The sequence below is a fragment of the Mauremys mutica genome, chromosome 15, assembly GCF_020497125.1.
Source record: "Mauremys mutica isolate MM-2020 ecotype Southern chromosome 15, ASM2049712v1, whole genome shotgun sequence".
NCBI lineage: Eukaryota > Metazoa > Chordata > Testudines > Geoemydidae > Mauremys > Mauremys mutica.
The window spans coordinates 10,473,991-10,489,340 of NC_059086.1; the positions used below are offsets into that span (position 1 = coordinate 10,473,991).

General features: G+C 54.6%; 1 protein-coding gene across 1 annotated transcript in view; it reads left to right on the top strand.

Annotated features, from left to right (window-relative positions):
- The first annotated feature begins 12,449 nt into the window (after nucleotides 1-12,449).
- LOC123350514 (osteoclast-associated immunoglobulin-like receptor) overlaps nucleotides 12,450-15,350 on the top strand; it is a 30,458-nt gene continuing 27,557 nt past the window's right edge. The window contains exons 1-3 of the mRNA XM_044989130.1: nucleotides 12,450-12,526; nucleotides 12,742-12,777; nucleotides 14,815-15,102. Of these exons, the coding sequence (XP_044845065.1) occupies nucleotides 12,496-12,526; nucleotides 12,742-12,777; nucleotides 14,815-15,102 (355 nt within the window). The 5' untranslated portion in view covers nucleotides 12,450-12,495. The remainder of the gene's footprint in view (nucleotides 12,527-12,741; nucleotides 12,778-14,814; nucleotides 15,103-15,350) is intronic.

Here is a 15,350-nt window from a genome sequence, read left to right on the forward strand (position 1 = left end):
CCCTTAGCTTCCCCAGTTCAGCCACTCTGGCCTCAAGAGCTGACACTAGGTTTTTGAGGGCCATGAGTTGCTTGCACTGAGTGCACGCGTATGGCACCGGGCCCACCAGGCAGGTCATCGTACATGCTGCATTCAGTGCAAAAAGATGCATAGTCCCCTCTCTGCTGCTGGACTTCTGCCTGCATTATTTTGATTCCTGCAGGGTTTTTTGTTTGTTAGTTCTTTGGTTTTTTGGATTTTTTTTGTGTGGGGGGGGGACTATTGATCTATGTTTACAGCAACTTTGTTAGATGTATCTGACTGTCACATGTCCTTGCAAAACTCTCATTTGCTGCCCCCAAAAGAGTCCACACTAGAACTTCAATCCAGGAAGCACACAACAAGCAAACTACCAGACAACAACTCATCCCAGCATCACATAGTCTCCGGGCTCATTCCCTCTGGGGTACTGGACATTGGTCACTGTTGGCAGACAGGATACTGGGCTAGATGGACCTTTGGTCTGACCCAGTATGGCCGTTATTATGTTCTTATAGACTTGGTACATCTGGACTGTCTAGGAGAGGGCTGCACAATGCAAACCCACATTGTGGGACTAAATACATGACTGGGAGTGAGGTGGGTTCACCCTGCAGTAGTAAGTGAAGCTGGTGAAAGCCAGAGTGTAACCAGTGTGTGGCTGGCAGCCTGCAGTTACATACAGACACTTAGGGGCATCTGCATGTTGGTGGCTGTTTGTGAGCGAGCCAGGTTGCAAGCTACAGCAGCAAAGCATTACAGAAACCCCAGGTTACAGAGCAAGTGCACCTGAGTTTGATTTGGCTACATTATTCCGGAAAGGAAAAGGAGGGGTTAATGTTTTCCATTGTAAATTTATGCTGACAAAAGTTTCAACCCCCAGCATTCTGTGTCTGGTACATGCTACACAGTGGGTAGGAGGTAATTTAGGAAGTTTCAGAGAGTTTGTAATAATCAAGGGTAGGTGACTTTCCATGGGACATGAACATCTCAGTCACAGAGGCATTTCTGAATCTCCCAGCCTAGGCAGGTACAATCATTCCTATCATTAACTGTTACATCGTTGTGCTGTTACACCATCTGCAGCAGATTTAATGGGGAGCAAATAGAAAGAACACATTTTAGAGGTAAGACTGGATGGAGTGCATGTGGAAGGGGCTGTAGGGTGGGGGAATCGTGTGGGGGAGAGTAAACAGGCTTGTGAATGGAAAATAGAAAACAAACCCTGTGAAAATACAGAAAATGTAAAAAGAGACAAAAAAGAGAGGAGTGGGGAAAAGACAAGAGAGAACCTTAGCTGGCTGCTGATAAACCTGTTCTAGCAGCAGGCAGGGCCAGGGCTGGAGGAAGAGTCACATCTTCAGAGACTGGAGAATGTCAGGATCCTCAGGGTTTATTTTTAAATTTTGCCAGTTTCTGTCCCTTCTTTGCAACAGTTACTAGGGCTCTGGTCTGGGATTAAGGACACCTGGGGTTTACATCTCTCAGATAATGACTTGCTTTATAAACCAGGGTAAGTCATTTTGTTTCCCTGTGCCTCAGTTTCCCCTCCAGTCCTTCATCTGGTTCATCTATTTTAACTTTGAGCTCTCTGAGCTATCACCTGTCTTTCAATCTGCATCTGGGCAGCGCCTGGCACAACGGGGCCTGGATCTCGGTAGGGGTCTGGGCAGCACCCGGCACAACGGGGCCCACTGAGATCCTGATCTAATTCAGGGTCTGTGCAGCACTGGACATAAAGGGGGTCCTGATCTTGGTTGGGGTTGTGGATCGCCTGGTACAATGGAGACCTGATCTCAGTGTGATGCTAATAATAAATAAGGCTACGATTTGGTCACAGAAGTCATGGAATTAGTGACTTCAGCCCCCAGTGCTTGGGAGTTTAGGGTCCCCCACCACCCCTGGCAGCTGGGAACTGTGGGGCCAAGCTCCCAGCTTCAGAGGGCTACAGGGGTGCCCTGCATCTCCGAGCTGGGGCGGGGGGCAGGAGTGCCCCAGAGCTCCCAGGCAGCCGGGAACAGGGGATCCCTGGAGCTTCCAACCGCTGTGGGCAGCAGGGGTGCCCAGGAGCATGGAGCCTCCATGGGTGGCAGGGGTGCCCCAGAGATCCCAGCCACTGTGGGCTGCCAGTGTGCACCAGAGCTCCTAGCCGCCACAGGTGGTGAGGGGACCCTGCAGCTCTGAGCCAGGCCCCCCCGGATGGTGTGGGGAGCTTGTAGCTCCCCACGTTGTCATGCATATTTTTAGTAAAAGTCATGGCTAGGTCACAGGCATCCATGAATTTTTCTTTATTGCCCGTGACTTTTATTAAAAATATGCATGACAAAATCTTAGCCTTAGTAATAAATACTGGGATCAGAATCTGGATGGAATCCAATTGCAGTCATTGAGGTGGCGCCAAAGTCCCATTGCCTCTTCTCCTCCTTCACCTGCATCAGGCAGGAGAGAATACCCACTGGTGGTCCCGGTCATAGCTGTCAGTAGCGGAGCACCAGAGTGGGCCATGCAGATCATCGAGGACAGTTAGAAGCAGGGAAGCATTTGCACTTGTAGCTTTTCCGTTGACGCTGCTGGAATCTGTGAGAGACAGAAACACCTACTGGTACCATGGCCAGCGTCATGGTGAGAGCTTAGTTAGGAGAGCAATTAGAGGGTTTTGATGCTAAAGACAAGTTCTTCTCATTGTGCTGCCCTGGTGTAAACTGGAGGAGAATTTGTCCCCACGGGAGGAAAGTGTTAAGCCTAAAGCAGAGCCAGAGCATTCAGTGTTGTTTGGAGACACCAGTACTTTACAAGTGCTCTTGTGGCCAAGGAAAAAAATCCAGGCCAGGAGTCTCAAAAGTGATGACGGATTTTGGATGACCTCTTGAGAGGCCTAACACTTAGTGCTTGTTGAAGATCAGGCTCTTTTAAAGTGCTGAGCAACTGCCCCTTTAAGGTGTCACAAGTTGGGTGCCCAAAGTCATGAGATTGGCTCCAGGGTATTTTGTTTGCTTTATTGCTATTTTACTGTGGTTGGGGGTGGTCACCATGATGCATTTCACTCGTTTCTGAGGCTCCAACCTAAAGGGTGGGATGCTCCAGGGGATGCTGGGGTCAGGACAGCTGGGCAGAGAGTCGCTGTGACTGCAACAATAAGGATAAATCACAGAGTTGGAAGGGACCTCAGGAGGTCATCTAGTCCAACCCACTGCTCAAAGCAGGACTAATCCCCAGACAGATTTTTGCCCCAGATTTCTAAGTGGCTCCCTCAAGGATTGAACTCACAACCTGGGGTTTAGCAGGCCCATGCTTAAACCACAGTTGTCTGAAGCTGCCCAGGGTCCTTCTGCCACCATGCATGGTTTGTGATCTAAAACACAGGGCCTTCCCTAGCCCAGCTGGCCTGCTATGCCCTGAGCTGTCCCTTCCTCTTTCCTCCCCAGTGCTGTCTGTTCCCTGGTGGCTCTCGTGAGTCTTCCCCTGTGAATCCTTGTAGAACTGTTTGCTTTGCTCCATCTCTTCTTCCTGTGTTGGTTACATCTCACTGTTCTCCATGGCCCCTTCCCTTCAGACAGTATCTTCTCTCCGCTCCAGCAAACCCACTGTCCCCAGGTCATTTCTCTTCAATAGATGGGCACTGCATCCTGGTGACCCCTGTTGCCCCCTGGTCTGGTGGAGATGTGACCCAGCTCATGGGGGAGGCTCATCCAGAGGGGCTTTCCCTGGTACAGCACCTGCATAATAACCCAGAATCACTTCCCGGTTACTGATTTCCTTGGGGTGGGGGATGGAGGTGCCCAGCTTAGGGTGCCCAGATGGCCCCATTTTATAGGGACAGTCCTGATATTTGGGCCTTTTTCTTATATAGGTGCCTATTACCCCCCACCTCTGCCATGATTTTTCACACTTGCTATTTGGTCACCCGAGCCCAGCTGCTGAGGCCAGTTTCTGCCCCTGCCTGCAGGTAGCACCAGTTCTGATCCACCCCAATTTGTAGAGGACTGGCTGGATAAGGGGGGGCGGGGAATTTTGTACGCATGAAAAGGGGTCAATTTATGAATTTGCCATCATGCCAGTTTGATTTTCAAACTGAAATCAAACTAGGTTTGCCAATATATAACAGAACCCAATAGGCTCACCCCTTTTTTGAGTCCAGGGAGCATTAATTTACTAATTTTATGCTGGGTTATTTTCCGGTCAACTTTTAACTTGAATAGTATTTTTCTACTCAGGACTCTTGCTCATTCTTAACCAACCAACAATTCATTCATTTACCCAGAACCACCTTAGTATACAATCAACTGTTCACCACACAAATGTAGACACAACCAATTGTGAGTACCATATTGTTTTGCAAGCAATCATCACCCTAGAGCTGAGGCTCAGCAATTATATCAAGGAACAATACAAATTACCAAGTTTTCTTATTACATTTACTTATGATCATATATTTTCCATTCCTAATACGTTTACCACACTTCCAAGGATGCACTTGTCTTTAACACACCTTTTAAGAGAGTGGCTACTATTCTTTGAGTGGACTTATCCTTATCCAAAGGGGACAAGTTTGCCATATTAAAAGCAATTGCTTAAAACAATTATTTTCAGTCTCTTTCAATTTGCTTGGACTTACATCAGAAATGTGGTTACTTGAGGTCTCTCTAGTGAGTGTAGACTCAGCAAGATAACTATAGTTATTTATATTAAAGAACAGAAGGGGAAATACAAACTTTGCAATGAAATCTCACCACTTCTTCTTATTCTTTTAATGCTGGGATGGGGCTGAATCCTTTTCACATGGCTAATCCGAGCATCAATTGCATTTAGGATTCTGCAGCTTCTTGTGTTGCATTCAGTCAATTCTCTTGAACACGTGGTGACTTTGTTTCAGGGCACATAGAAGGGGGCCCCCTCGGATTCCTCTGGAACACTTGCCAAGTGAGTACTTAGGTTTTAGTTCTTTCAGTTTCTTTGCTGCTTCCACTGGTATCCAGGAGGTGGTGATGGCATATAACAAATTTCTTCAATCTTTTTTGCATTGAAGGCTTTTTAAGTTTGACTAATTTCAAGGACTGTGGCCAGGCCATTCCTATTACTTCTAGAATGCAACAATTATTTACAATGAAAATCAATGAAAATCCTTATAATCTTCTAAATCTGGAGGACAGACTCCCTGTGTTCTTTGATTATACATAAGCATTTCACATAATTTAGGATTTATAACAGCGCAAGAGACTTTTCCCACATATCGAGGGATGTTGCGCTGACTCACAAGGCAAACAAAAGCGAAGCTTCAAATTTCAGGTGAAAGATCAGGGATAGCTCAGTGGTTTGAGCATTAGTCTGCTAAACACAGGGTTCTGAGTTCAATCCTTGAGGGGGCCACTTAGGAATATGAGGCAAAAATTTGTCTGAGGATTGGTCCTGCTTTGAGCAGGGGGTTGGACTCCTGAGGTCTCTTCCAACCCTGATATTCTATGATTGTGATTCCTGGTGAATTTATGTATAGTTTATAATTTGGGGTGGGAACACGTGGCTTTGATTTCTAGGAGAACGGGTAGTTTGCCCTATTTGACCTTCAATTTTACAGTCGCATTTTGAGTTTGTTTAACTGGCAGCATCCCCACCCATCACTTGATCCACTCACAATGTGCAGTGGGACCCTTTGCATAGGAAAGCATTGCTAACTTGGAGTTCTTGTTAGCTAGGTTGAGAGGGAGAGAGGTTTTATCCATACACTAATTAGGAGATATTCTGGCCCAGGGGATTAACAATACTCTCATTTAGCCGCTGTAGGGCTTGTTTTCACACACCGCGCTACAGTGGCACAGCTGCATCACAGTAGCGCTTAATGAAGATGCTACTATGCTGACTGGAGAGCTTCTCCTGTTGGTCTAGTTAATCCCCTTCTGTGAGCTCCTCCCATTCACACAGCGCTGTCCACACAGGGGGTTAAGTCCGTATAACTATGTCGCTCAGGGGGTTTCACACGACGTCTGTCATGTAGACCTGGCCCTGGTTTCTGTTCTGAGGGAGGGACACGCCTGACCATGGCTGATCCGTGAGGCCTTAGACAAAGCATCTCACCTGATATGAGCAATTCTATTATTGTTGTCATAGGTGGATCCAGTTTTGTGATAACCAGAGCTGTGCAGCCGCTCTCATTTTAGAGGCCCAGAAGGAATCCATAGTTATTAATCATTCCAGTCATAGCCAGGGCCGGCTCCAGAGCCCAGCGGGGCAAGCACCCGCCTGGGGCGGCCCTTTCCCGGGGGGGCGGCAGGCTGGGCCGGCGGACCTGCCGCAGTCATGCCTGCGGGAGGTCCACCGGAGCCCCGGGAGCAGCGGACCTGCCGCAGGCATGACTGCGGAGGGGACGCTCGGCCGGCGGCTCCAGTGGACCTCCCGCAGGCATGACTGCGGATGGTTTGCTGGTCCCGCGGCTCGGCTGGACCTCCCGCAGGCATGCCTGCGGCAGCTCAACCGGAGCCACCGGACCTGCGAACCGTCCGCAGCTGCGGGAGGTCCAGCCGAGCCGCGCGACCAGCGGACCCTCCGCAGTCATGCCCGCGAGAGGTCCGCTGCTCCCGCGGCTCGGGGGCGCCTCCCGGGCATGACTGCTTGGGGCGGCCAAATTTGTAGAGCCGCCCCTGGTCATAGCTGTTCCATATAGCCCTGGCCCTGGGACATGGAGCCTTTCCCTTCTAGGGGGCGCTGGCTCTGATCCCACCTCAGATGGGGGACTGGCTGTTTCAGGGGATGGGGAGTGGGTGTCATTCCAGCGGTACAGCCCAGTGCTTTCAGCTGCCGCAGCCCACACCAAGGTAAGTGATACTAGGGTGACCAGGCGTCCCGATAATCAGTTGTTAGTTGTTTGTCCCACGTCCCGACGGGTGAGTGGTTGGGACGCCATTTGTCCCGATATTTTGGCTCAAGGCACTTCAAGCCAGGGGGTGCAGCAGCCCCTCCCTCCAGCATCCCTAGTTCCAGCCCCTATGGCCACCCTGGCACACCAGCCTGGCAGGAGCCATGCCGCCCCCATGGGGTGTGTGGGGCTGGGAGTCCCCCGTCACTGTGAGCTGGCCCCAAATGCTCATCCAAACCCCTTGTGAGGAATAAAACACCTGAGACAAAAGACCTTATTTTGTGAGTGAGTTGGAGGTGGGGGCAGGGCGCTGGGATGGGGGAGAAGGGCAATCTGGGGCGTTATCACAGTGAGGACCTAGGGGTCATGGGGGAAATGGACAATGATGAAGGCCGTTGGTGATTTGGGGCTGGGGGTGGGGGGCACATTCTGGGAGGGGCTAGGAGGGATTTGTGGATGAGGGGCACATTGAGGGCTCGATGTGATGGGGGAGCAGTGGGCCTGAGGACAAGGACTGTTTGTGGGTCAGGAGAGTGAGCTGGGGAGGCTGTGAGATGGGGGCTTTTGAGGGATGGGGGATGGGGAGATTATGGGGGTGCAGGGGTAATTATTCCTGGGGCCAGCAGCTGAACAAGAATTTGGAGGAGAAGGGGCAGAATCAGATCTCAGTGCAGGGGGCAGAAGGTACCAGTGCTGGGTGGGCAGTTGGGGTGGATCTCAGTCCCTCTGCCACATGTGCGGGATCCAGCAATGGGGCTAAAGGAGAATCTCCCCAGATGGGAGCAGTACAGGGACCGTGACACATGACTTAGCAGGGCCATTCTCTCTCCATATGTGGGGTGGCTGCCTCTGGTGCTAGGAGACAAAACCCATAACTGCCTGGGAAGAGGCACCTCAGACCTATGCTGGGAGGGGCGGTTTAGCGGGGGCGCTGGGGCCTCACATAGGAAATGTAGGGCAGGTCATGGGCATAAGGAACTGGAGTGACCCAGCTATGGGGAGAAGGGCAGGGTATGCCCCCCGCCTATTCTCAGGGCCCTGCAAATGCTATGCCTTCCCCCCTCCCCCGCCGGGAAAGGGACCCTGCTCCATTGCCAGGAGTGGGGAAAGGGGAGTGGAGCCCTTGCTGCCCTCCACCTGCCCCATTTTTTCAGCCAGCCTGCCCTGGACTGCCAGGGCTGGGAAGCAGAGAATCCCCTCAGTGGGGTCATTCCCTTCCCCACCCCCAGAAACCGTATCCCAGCCTGCCCCTCTCCTTCACCAGCCACCTCACCCAGCCAGGGATTTGCTCTGGGCTCCCTGCCAGACCCCCCCCACATCTGTCCCCCCCCTCCCCCGAGCCTCCTCCCAGACTCAGGGAGCATGGAACCAGCAGCATGGGGGGGGAGGGGCTCACAGCCGGGGCAAGGGAACACCCAGCTCCTGTCCTGACCCAGACCAGACACCAGGGCTCCCTGGGGAGGGGAGAAACTGGGCGGGAGTGGGGGGGAAGCAGAAACATTAAATAAATACTAAGAATTTGCCTTTCACTAAACCTGTCACTCTGAGGTTCCTAAGAGCTGGGAAGGAAACCCCGGAGTCCTGCCTCCCAGCGCCCCCAGTTTCAGCACATAGTGACACAGATGCACAAACTGATATCAGGGAGGGTAAATACCTTCTCTCCTGAGGCCCTGGGGCTTCCCTGGGTCCCCCAAGCCTGGGTCCTGGCACCGTGTGTGTGTGTGTGTGTAGGTGTCCCTGGCCTGGGTCCTGACATCATGGGGGGCAGGCTCCCAGCTTGCATCCTGGCACACTGGGTGGGCAGGGAGATTCTCCAGCCTGGGTCCCGGCATGGTGTGTGGGATTCCCTGGCTGGATCGTGGCATCCTGTGGGGTTGAGGCTTATCCCCCTGAGTCCTGGCATTGTGTGTGTGTGTGTGTGTTCCCCTGCCTGAGTCCTGGCTTCATGTGTGTTTGTGTGTGGAGGGTGTTCCCCCGCCTGAGTCCTGACATTGTGTGTGTGTGGGGGGGGAGGTGTTCCCTGACCTGAGTCCTGGCTTCCTGTGTGTGTGTGTGTTAGGGTGACCAGATTACATGAACAAAATATCGGGATGGATTGGGGGGCGGGGCAGGTCCAGAGTGCCGCCGAAGCACCAAAAAAACCCCAAACAAAAAAACCAAGCCAGAATATCGGGACAAATGGTGTCCCAACCAGTCATCCGTCAGGACGTGGGACAAACAACTAACAACTGAATATTGGGACAGTCCTGATTTTATCAGGATATCTGGTCACCCTAGTTTATGTGTGTGGAGGGTGTTCCCCTGCCTGAGTCCTGACATCGTGTGTGTGTGTGGAGAGGTCCCCCACCTGAGTTCTGGCTTCCTCTGTGTGTGTGTAGGGGGGTTCCCCATCTGGGTCCTGTTGTGTGTGAGTGGGGTCTCCCCAGCAGGGTGTCCAGATGTCCTGATTTTATAGGGACAGTCCTGATATTTAGGGCTTTGTCTTATATAGGCACCTATTGCCCCAACCCCCTGTCCGGATTTTTCAAACTTGCTATCTGAGTCCTGGTGTCATGTGTGTGGGGGGGCTCCCTTCCCTGGGTCCTGGCACTAGGGGGTGGAGGAGGCTCTCCAGCTTGCATCCTGGTGGGGAGCTTTCTGGCATGTCTCCTGGTGATGGCGCGGGGAGAGGAAAGGGCTTCCCGGCCTCGGTCCTGGGCCTGGCAATATGTGTGTGCATTGCGGGGGGGGTGTGTGTGTGTGTGTGTGTGTGTCCCGACTTGGATTCTGTAGTTGTGTGTAGAGGCTCCCTGGCCTGAGTCTTGGTGTCATGGGGAGGTGGGAGGCTCCCTGGCTTGGATTCTGGTGTCGTGGTGTTGGAGGTGGCTCCCCAACCAGGGTCCTGGTGTTCCCCTGCTGGCTGCCCTACCTAGGCCCAAGGCTGTGTCGTGGGGATCCCCAGCCTGGGTCCCAGTGTCGGGTGAGGTCCCTCAGAAGGGCTCTGGGGAATGGGGAATTTCTGGGGTTAGAGAGACACCCCAGGAAGGAGACACCCCATCACCCTGGCCTGCATGAGAAGAGACTCCCCCTGTCCCTGGAAGGTGGGGTGGGGACATTGCTCATCCTGGACGTTCCCCCATGCCAGCACGAGGCTCCTTGTCCCCAACTGACCCAAACACCCTGATTCGGGGAAGGAACATTCCCGCTGCAGTCGGGGGTGAGACCCTGTGGGCCAAGCCCCGTCCTGCCTTGTGGGGAGCCCCACAGCTCTTGCTGGAGAGTGAGACCTCCCTCTGGACTCTGGGGAGAGGTCCCTGTTAGACAATCCTATGGGGGTCCCAGCCCGAAAACAGGGACCCAATCCCTTCCTCTTTCCGGGGGGTGGGGTCTTTGCTAGAGACCCCACTGAAGCTCTCAGGCCCCCTTGCAGCCATCCTCTAGGCCAGGCTTTCCCAGCAGCCTTTGCAGATGTAGCCCCATGGATGGGGTGGCCTGAGAACTGCCCCTTGGGGCTCTGGGACCAGAGCGGGGGACCCAACAGGAGCTGCAAGGGGCTGCCCCAGGAATAACCCATCCTGTCCCCAAGTCAGTGTCTGAGGGGTGGTGAACTGAGTGGGATGAATGGGTGAGAAGCAGGGCTGTGTGGGGCAGATCTGGGGTCTGGAAACAGCCACGGCCCTGTAACTGGGGGATGGGGGCACCCTTATTCAGGGTAGGGGGTGGGGTGGGTCTGTGCCATTCTCCAGGGCAGCCCCATGCCCAGCTAATCCCCACAAGAAAACTGCCCAGCTAAGACCCACATTCAGCAGCTCCAGCTACCCCTCACCCACCTACTGCAACAGCCCTGAGGGGAGACCCAGGGATCCTCCTCAGCCTGGGGCTGCGGCACCATACCAGAGACAGGGACCAGCTCCAGAGATTCCCATGGAAGGCCCTGACCCATAGAGACCAGGGGGCAGCAATGGGGCAGGAGTTTGCAATGGGCCATGGCTGCAGAACAGGCCAGGGGGGCTGTGTTGGTGGTGCAGGCCAAGGTCTCCTGATCGGGGGGGTGGGAGTCTCCTCTCCATATAGCACTGGGGAGACCCCCCCCCACCAGGTCCCAGTGCTCAGCTCAGGGCTCTCCCCAGAGAGACTGCCCAGCTGGGTGCTCAGAGCAGAGACCCAGGGGGTCAGGGCAGTGACTGCAGGAGGAGCTGGACAGGGAGACATGGGACTGGAGGGGAGAACAACTGGGATCCCTGCTCTGCATGGAGGGGGGATAATTCCCTCTTGGAACCTCAGTGTCCCCAGCTGTGAGACAGGACAATTTGTCTGTCCATCGCCACAGATCTCCCCATCTGTCTGTGCCCATCCAGCCGTCCTTCCATCTGCAGGGTCATGACTCATGCCCCTCGCTCCAGTGGCACTGAGACCCCAGGAAAGCAGTTCAGGGGAGAGAGGTGCGGGGGAGGGACAGGGCTAAGAGAGACCACGGACTCCCCTGGCTTGGATGAGCCCACGGGTCCCAGTTCCAGCACCACCTGCCCTTGCTGGGGCATCCTCCCCCCACAAATTACTGTGCTGAAGTGGAGAAAACAGGGAATTGTGATTAACATGAAAGAAAGGCTGGTGCTGAGTCTCCACTCTCCTCCCAGAGCTGGGGACAGAACCCAGGAGTCCTGGCTTCCAGCATCCCTGCTCTAACCCACTGGACCCCACTCCCTCCGACTAGGGCCATTGATGGACTCCAGGAATCCTCGCTCCCAGCTCCTACAGCTCCAGCCAGTCTCCTATACTATCTGAGAGCCATTTCACTGTTGCTGGAACAGGTTTCAGTCCGTTTCACAGGAAATAAACTCAGTCTGAGATCAATAGTCAGCTCTGGGGTGGCTTATCCTTTTTCTGAATCTCCTCGCTTCTCCTTTTCGGAAACTGTACCCCCTACCACGCAGGGGCTGGAATCTACAGCCACCCGCACCCTGGCCCCAGCTCCAGCTCCCAGAGATGGACTCAGCTAAAAAAAGCATCTGCAGAGACACTGCCTGAGAATGGAATTTACCAGCCCCCTCAACCCTCCTGCTCCGTGGTAGGAGCTGGGCCCCAGCTGCAGATCAGAAAAGGACCTGTTCTCTGCCCCACGGGAGAGCATCTCTCAGTGAGGTGCATTCTGGGGGATTGTCACCCTCCTCTGGTCTGATATGCTGCACCAGGGAGGCAGGGGTTCTGGTCTAGCTGGATTCATTGCTCTGATTCAGCACACAAGGAGAGGAGGGGGAACCCTGGCTAGACCATGCAGTGGAGAAGGTCGGGAGCAGGCTGTCAATACTCAGGCATCTCTTGACATCTTCTGAGAGACTTCTCACTCCTGTGAGCTCAGGTGTGGGCTCGTGGTAGCCCCTGTCCTCTGGTCCTCAGGTGCTGGGAGCAGGGGCTGTGGTCAGCCCGGAGAGGGGATGTGGTTTGCTGTGCACCACAGGGACCTGTGTTTGCTCCGACTGCAGTAGATGTCCCCTGGATGTTGCAGAGAAACCACACGAAAAGGAAGAAATGGGTCGAGGACATCACGGGCTCCCTGAGGCTCAGTTCCTCACTCGGACTCACTTGGGTGTCAAGCTCTGTGAGGCAGGGACATTGGTGGCGGTGCTAACGGGTCCCTCGCTGCCCCCATCATGTGGAGTGATCTCACCATCCTCTTCCTCCGTGAGTATTGGAGATGGGCAGGGTGCGAGCCCAGGGATCGGGGAATCTGAGACCAGGGCATGAGGCCATGGTGTGGGGGCCAAACTTAGACCAGGGAGTAAAAGGAGACAAAGGCAGGGCTGGTGTCACAGCTCACTGGGGACGCTGAGAATTCAGGAGGGAAAGTGTCTCCTTTGCTCTGGGGTCTGATCACTAACAAGCCGTCTCCATTGCAGAGTGCTGGCTCTTCTGGCAGGACTGGGTGTCGGGCCGTGAGTATCCGCGAGGTGGGACAGGGCGGGGCAGGGGAGAGCTGAGGGAACATTAATGTTAAGGTCAAACCAGAAATCTGCTCCCTGAAAACTGAATTCAGCCCAAAATTCCAAACCCAACGTGCTGTCACAGTTCAGAGCCCTGCTGAGCAGAGAGGAGAAAGATCCTCACCCACCCACTGCTGTGACCGGAGAAATGGATCTGACATCAGAGTCAGCCTGGAATCCAGCTCAGACCCCCCCCGCCCCTTCTGTCAGGGGGTGACTCTGGATTGCTCCTGGGCAGAGCCAGTGCTAGGCACAAGCAGACTAAGCAATTGCTTAGGCCCGGAGCAGCTCAAGCCCCCCCACCCCTTTTGCTTTTTGTTATATGTTGAGGGGCGGTAAATATTCCTGCTAGAGGTCCCCACTCATGCCGAGATCAGAGCCCGAACAGGAACGTCCACACAGCTATTTTTAGTGCCGAAGCAAGAGCCTGAGTGTGCAGACTTGGTCTCTGCAGCGTGTTGCTGTGGGGGTTTTAGTGCAGTGGACATGCCTGTAGTGATTGCACCGGGGAGTGGGCAATGACAACTGCCACTGTCTCTCCTGCGTTGCCTGCACAGCAGCTCTGTCCCCCAACCACATGACAGGCTCATCCCCTTGTCACGGAGCCACAGGATCAGGGCTACAGCCCCAGCTTTGGAACAGTCCCTGGGAGGACCCCGTCAGTGTGCCAGACCCCTCCAGGGTTTTGAACCACAGGGCTCTCCGGGAACCAAAGCAGCAAAAGGAGAAGAATGTGGGGCCACCACTCCCAGGAGCCAGTGCCCAGGCCAGCAGCTCCTCCCTGCTCCCAGCCCCGCTCCCAGCCCCACTCCCAGCCCTTCCACACAGCTGCATCTCCTGTTTGGGGTCGTACAGCCCCACTGGGGGTGGGGCGCGGAGTGGTACAGCTGCACGGCCAGGAGGAGCTGCCAGCTCGGGGCACTGGTTCCTGGGAGCGGCAGCCCCACGTTCTCCTTTCGCCGCTGTGGTTCCTGGGAGAGTCCTGCGGTTTAGCAGATACTGATTTCTGTCCATGGATAGAAATTTGTATCCACCTGGGCTCTATCCATCAAACTCCAGGTGTACCCCAACTGCCTCCAGCAGCCAGCACTTAAACCCCCACCTCACACCCCTCTCCCAGTCCTTTATTCTCCACCTGGGGAAATGCTGCTCAGCATCCTGCAGAGACGTGGACAATCTATGAGCCTTGGTTGTTGGGCTCCAAAATCCCAGTCATTGAATTTGTCATTGTCATGGATTCTCCATTCTCCATTGCCATGAGGTCGGCCTCAGCCAGGCCCTTTCCAGTGACCCACCTAGTGCCAGGCAGCTAGGCACCATTCACACCTGTGTCTTAGCTGGCCCCAGAGCAAGCAGTCCCTTTCCACCCACCAGGCAACAATGCAGCTCACAGGAGAAACTGAGACACAAACAGCCCTTCTGCCACCCCAAAACCTTGGGTTGAAACTGGGATGGGGTCCTGCCACTCCCTCCTCTCCGCTGTGGGCCAGCGAGTGAAGTAGTGGCAGGACCCCACCTTCCCCCATGTGACAGCCATCTTGGCTGCAGCCTGGGGTGTCCTTATCCCTAGGCTGGGATGGGGTAGGAAGTGACCACTTGAGCAGTTGCTCTTAACCCAGTCATGTCTCTGGGGCTCTGGTGTCCCAGGTGCTTGGTGGGGGGGAGGGGGACTTGGGCGGCGCGGCACTCGCGGGGGGGGGGGAGGTGTCATGGGGGGAGGGGGGCAGCGCTGTTTTTTTGCTTGTGGCAGCAAAAAAGTTGGAGCCGGCCCTGCACTACTGGAGCTGAGATCAGAACCCAGCCATGATAGTTCCAAGAAGTCCACAGACCTGTGCTGTCACTGGATTCATTACCCAGGGGATGTTAGACAAGAGGAGGCACATGAATACCCCAGAGCTGGGCACAGAGGGACAGAATGACAGACAGACAGACTGAGTGGCTGGGGGTTTGTGTGTCACCCATTGAAGTCCTGTGTCTTTGTGTATGCAGAGCTGTATCCCAAACCCTCCATCTCTGTGAGCCCTGGGGTGGTGATGGCTGTGGGGGGAGCCGTGACCATCCAGTGCAAGTGTCGGTGCCAGGGCATGAGGGTTGTTCTGTACAAAGGAGGAGACCCCACCTCGCTGCGATACGTGGACAGTGCTGGGGATGTGGCTGAGTTTCCCATCAGCAACGTGACACAGCAGGACAGTGGGAGCTACACCTGCCGTTCTGGCAGCACATCACAACCCTTTGTCTGGTCGGATCCCAGCGACTCCATAGAACTGGTGATGAGAGGTGAGGGGCCCAGCTCAACATCCTCGCTCCCCACCCCACACCCCAGCCCAGCCTTCACAGAGTCTATGCCCCAAGGGGAGGCTCAGAGACAGGCTCTGTCCTGGGGCTCTGCCGGGGGGACGCCCAGCTGAGGTTCAGGGAATTGATAGGTGAGTTGCCCAGCTAGCAGGGAGCAGCAGCAGCTGTTGATCTGGGGCCAAGAGAAGGGGGAACTCTGCCCACAGGGGTCTGCAGAGCACTGAGGCCCT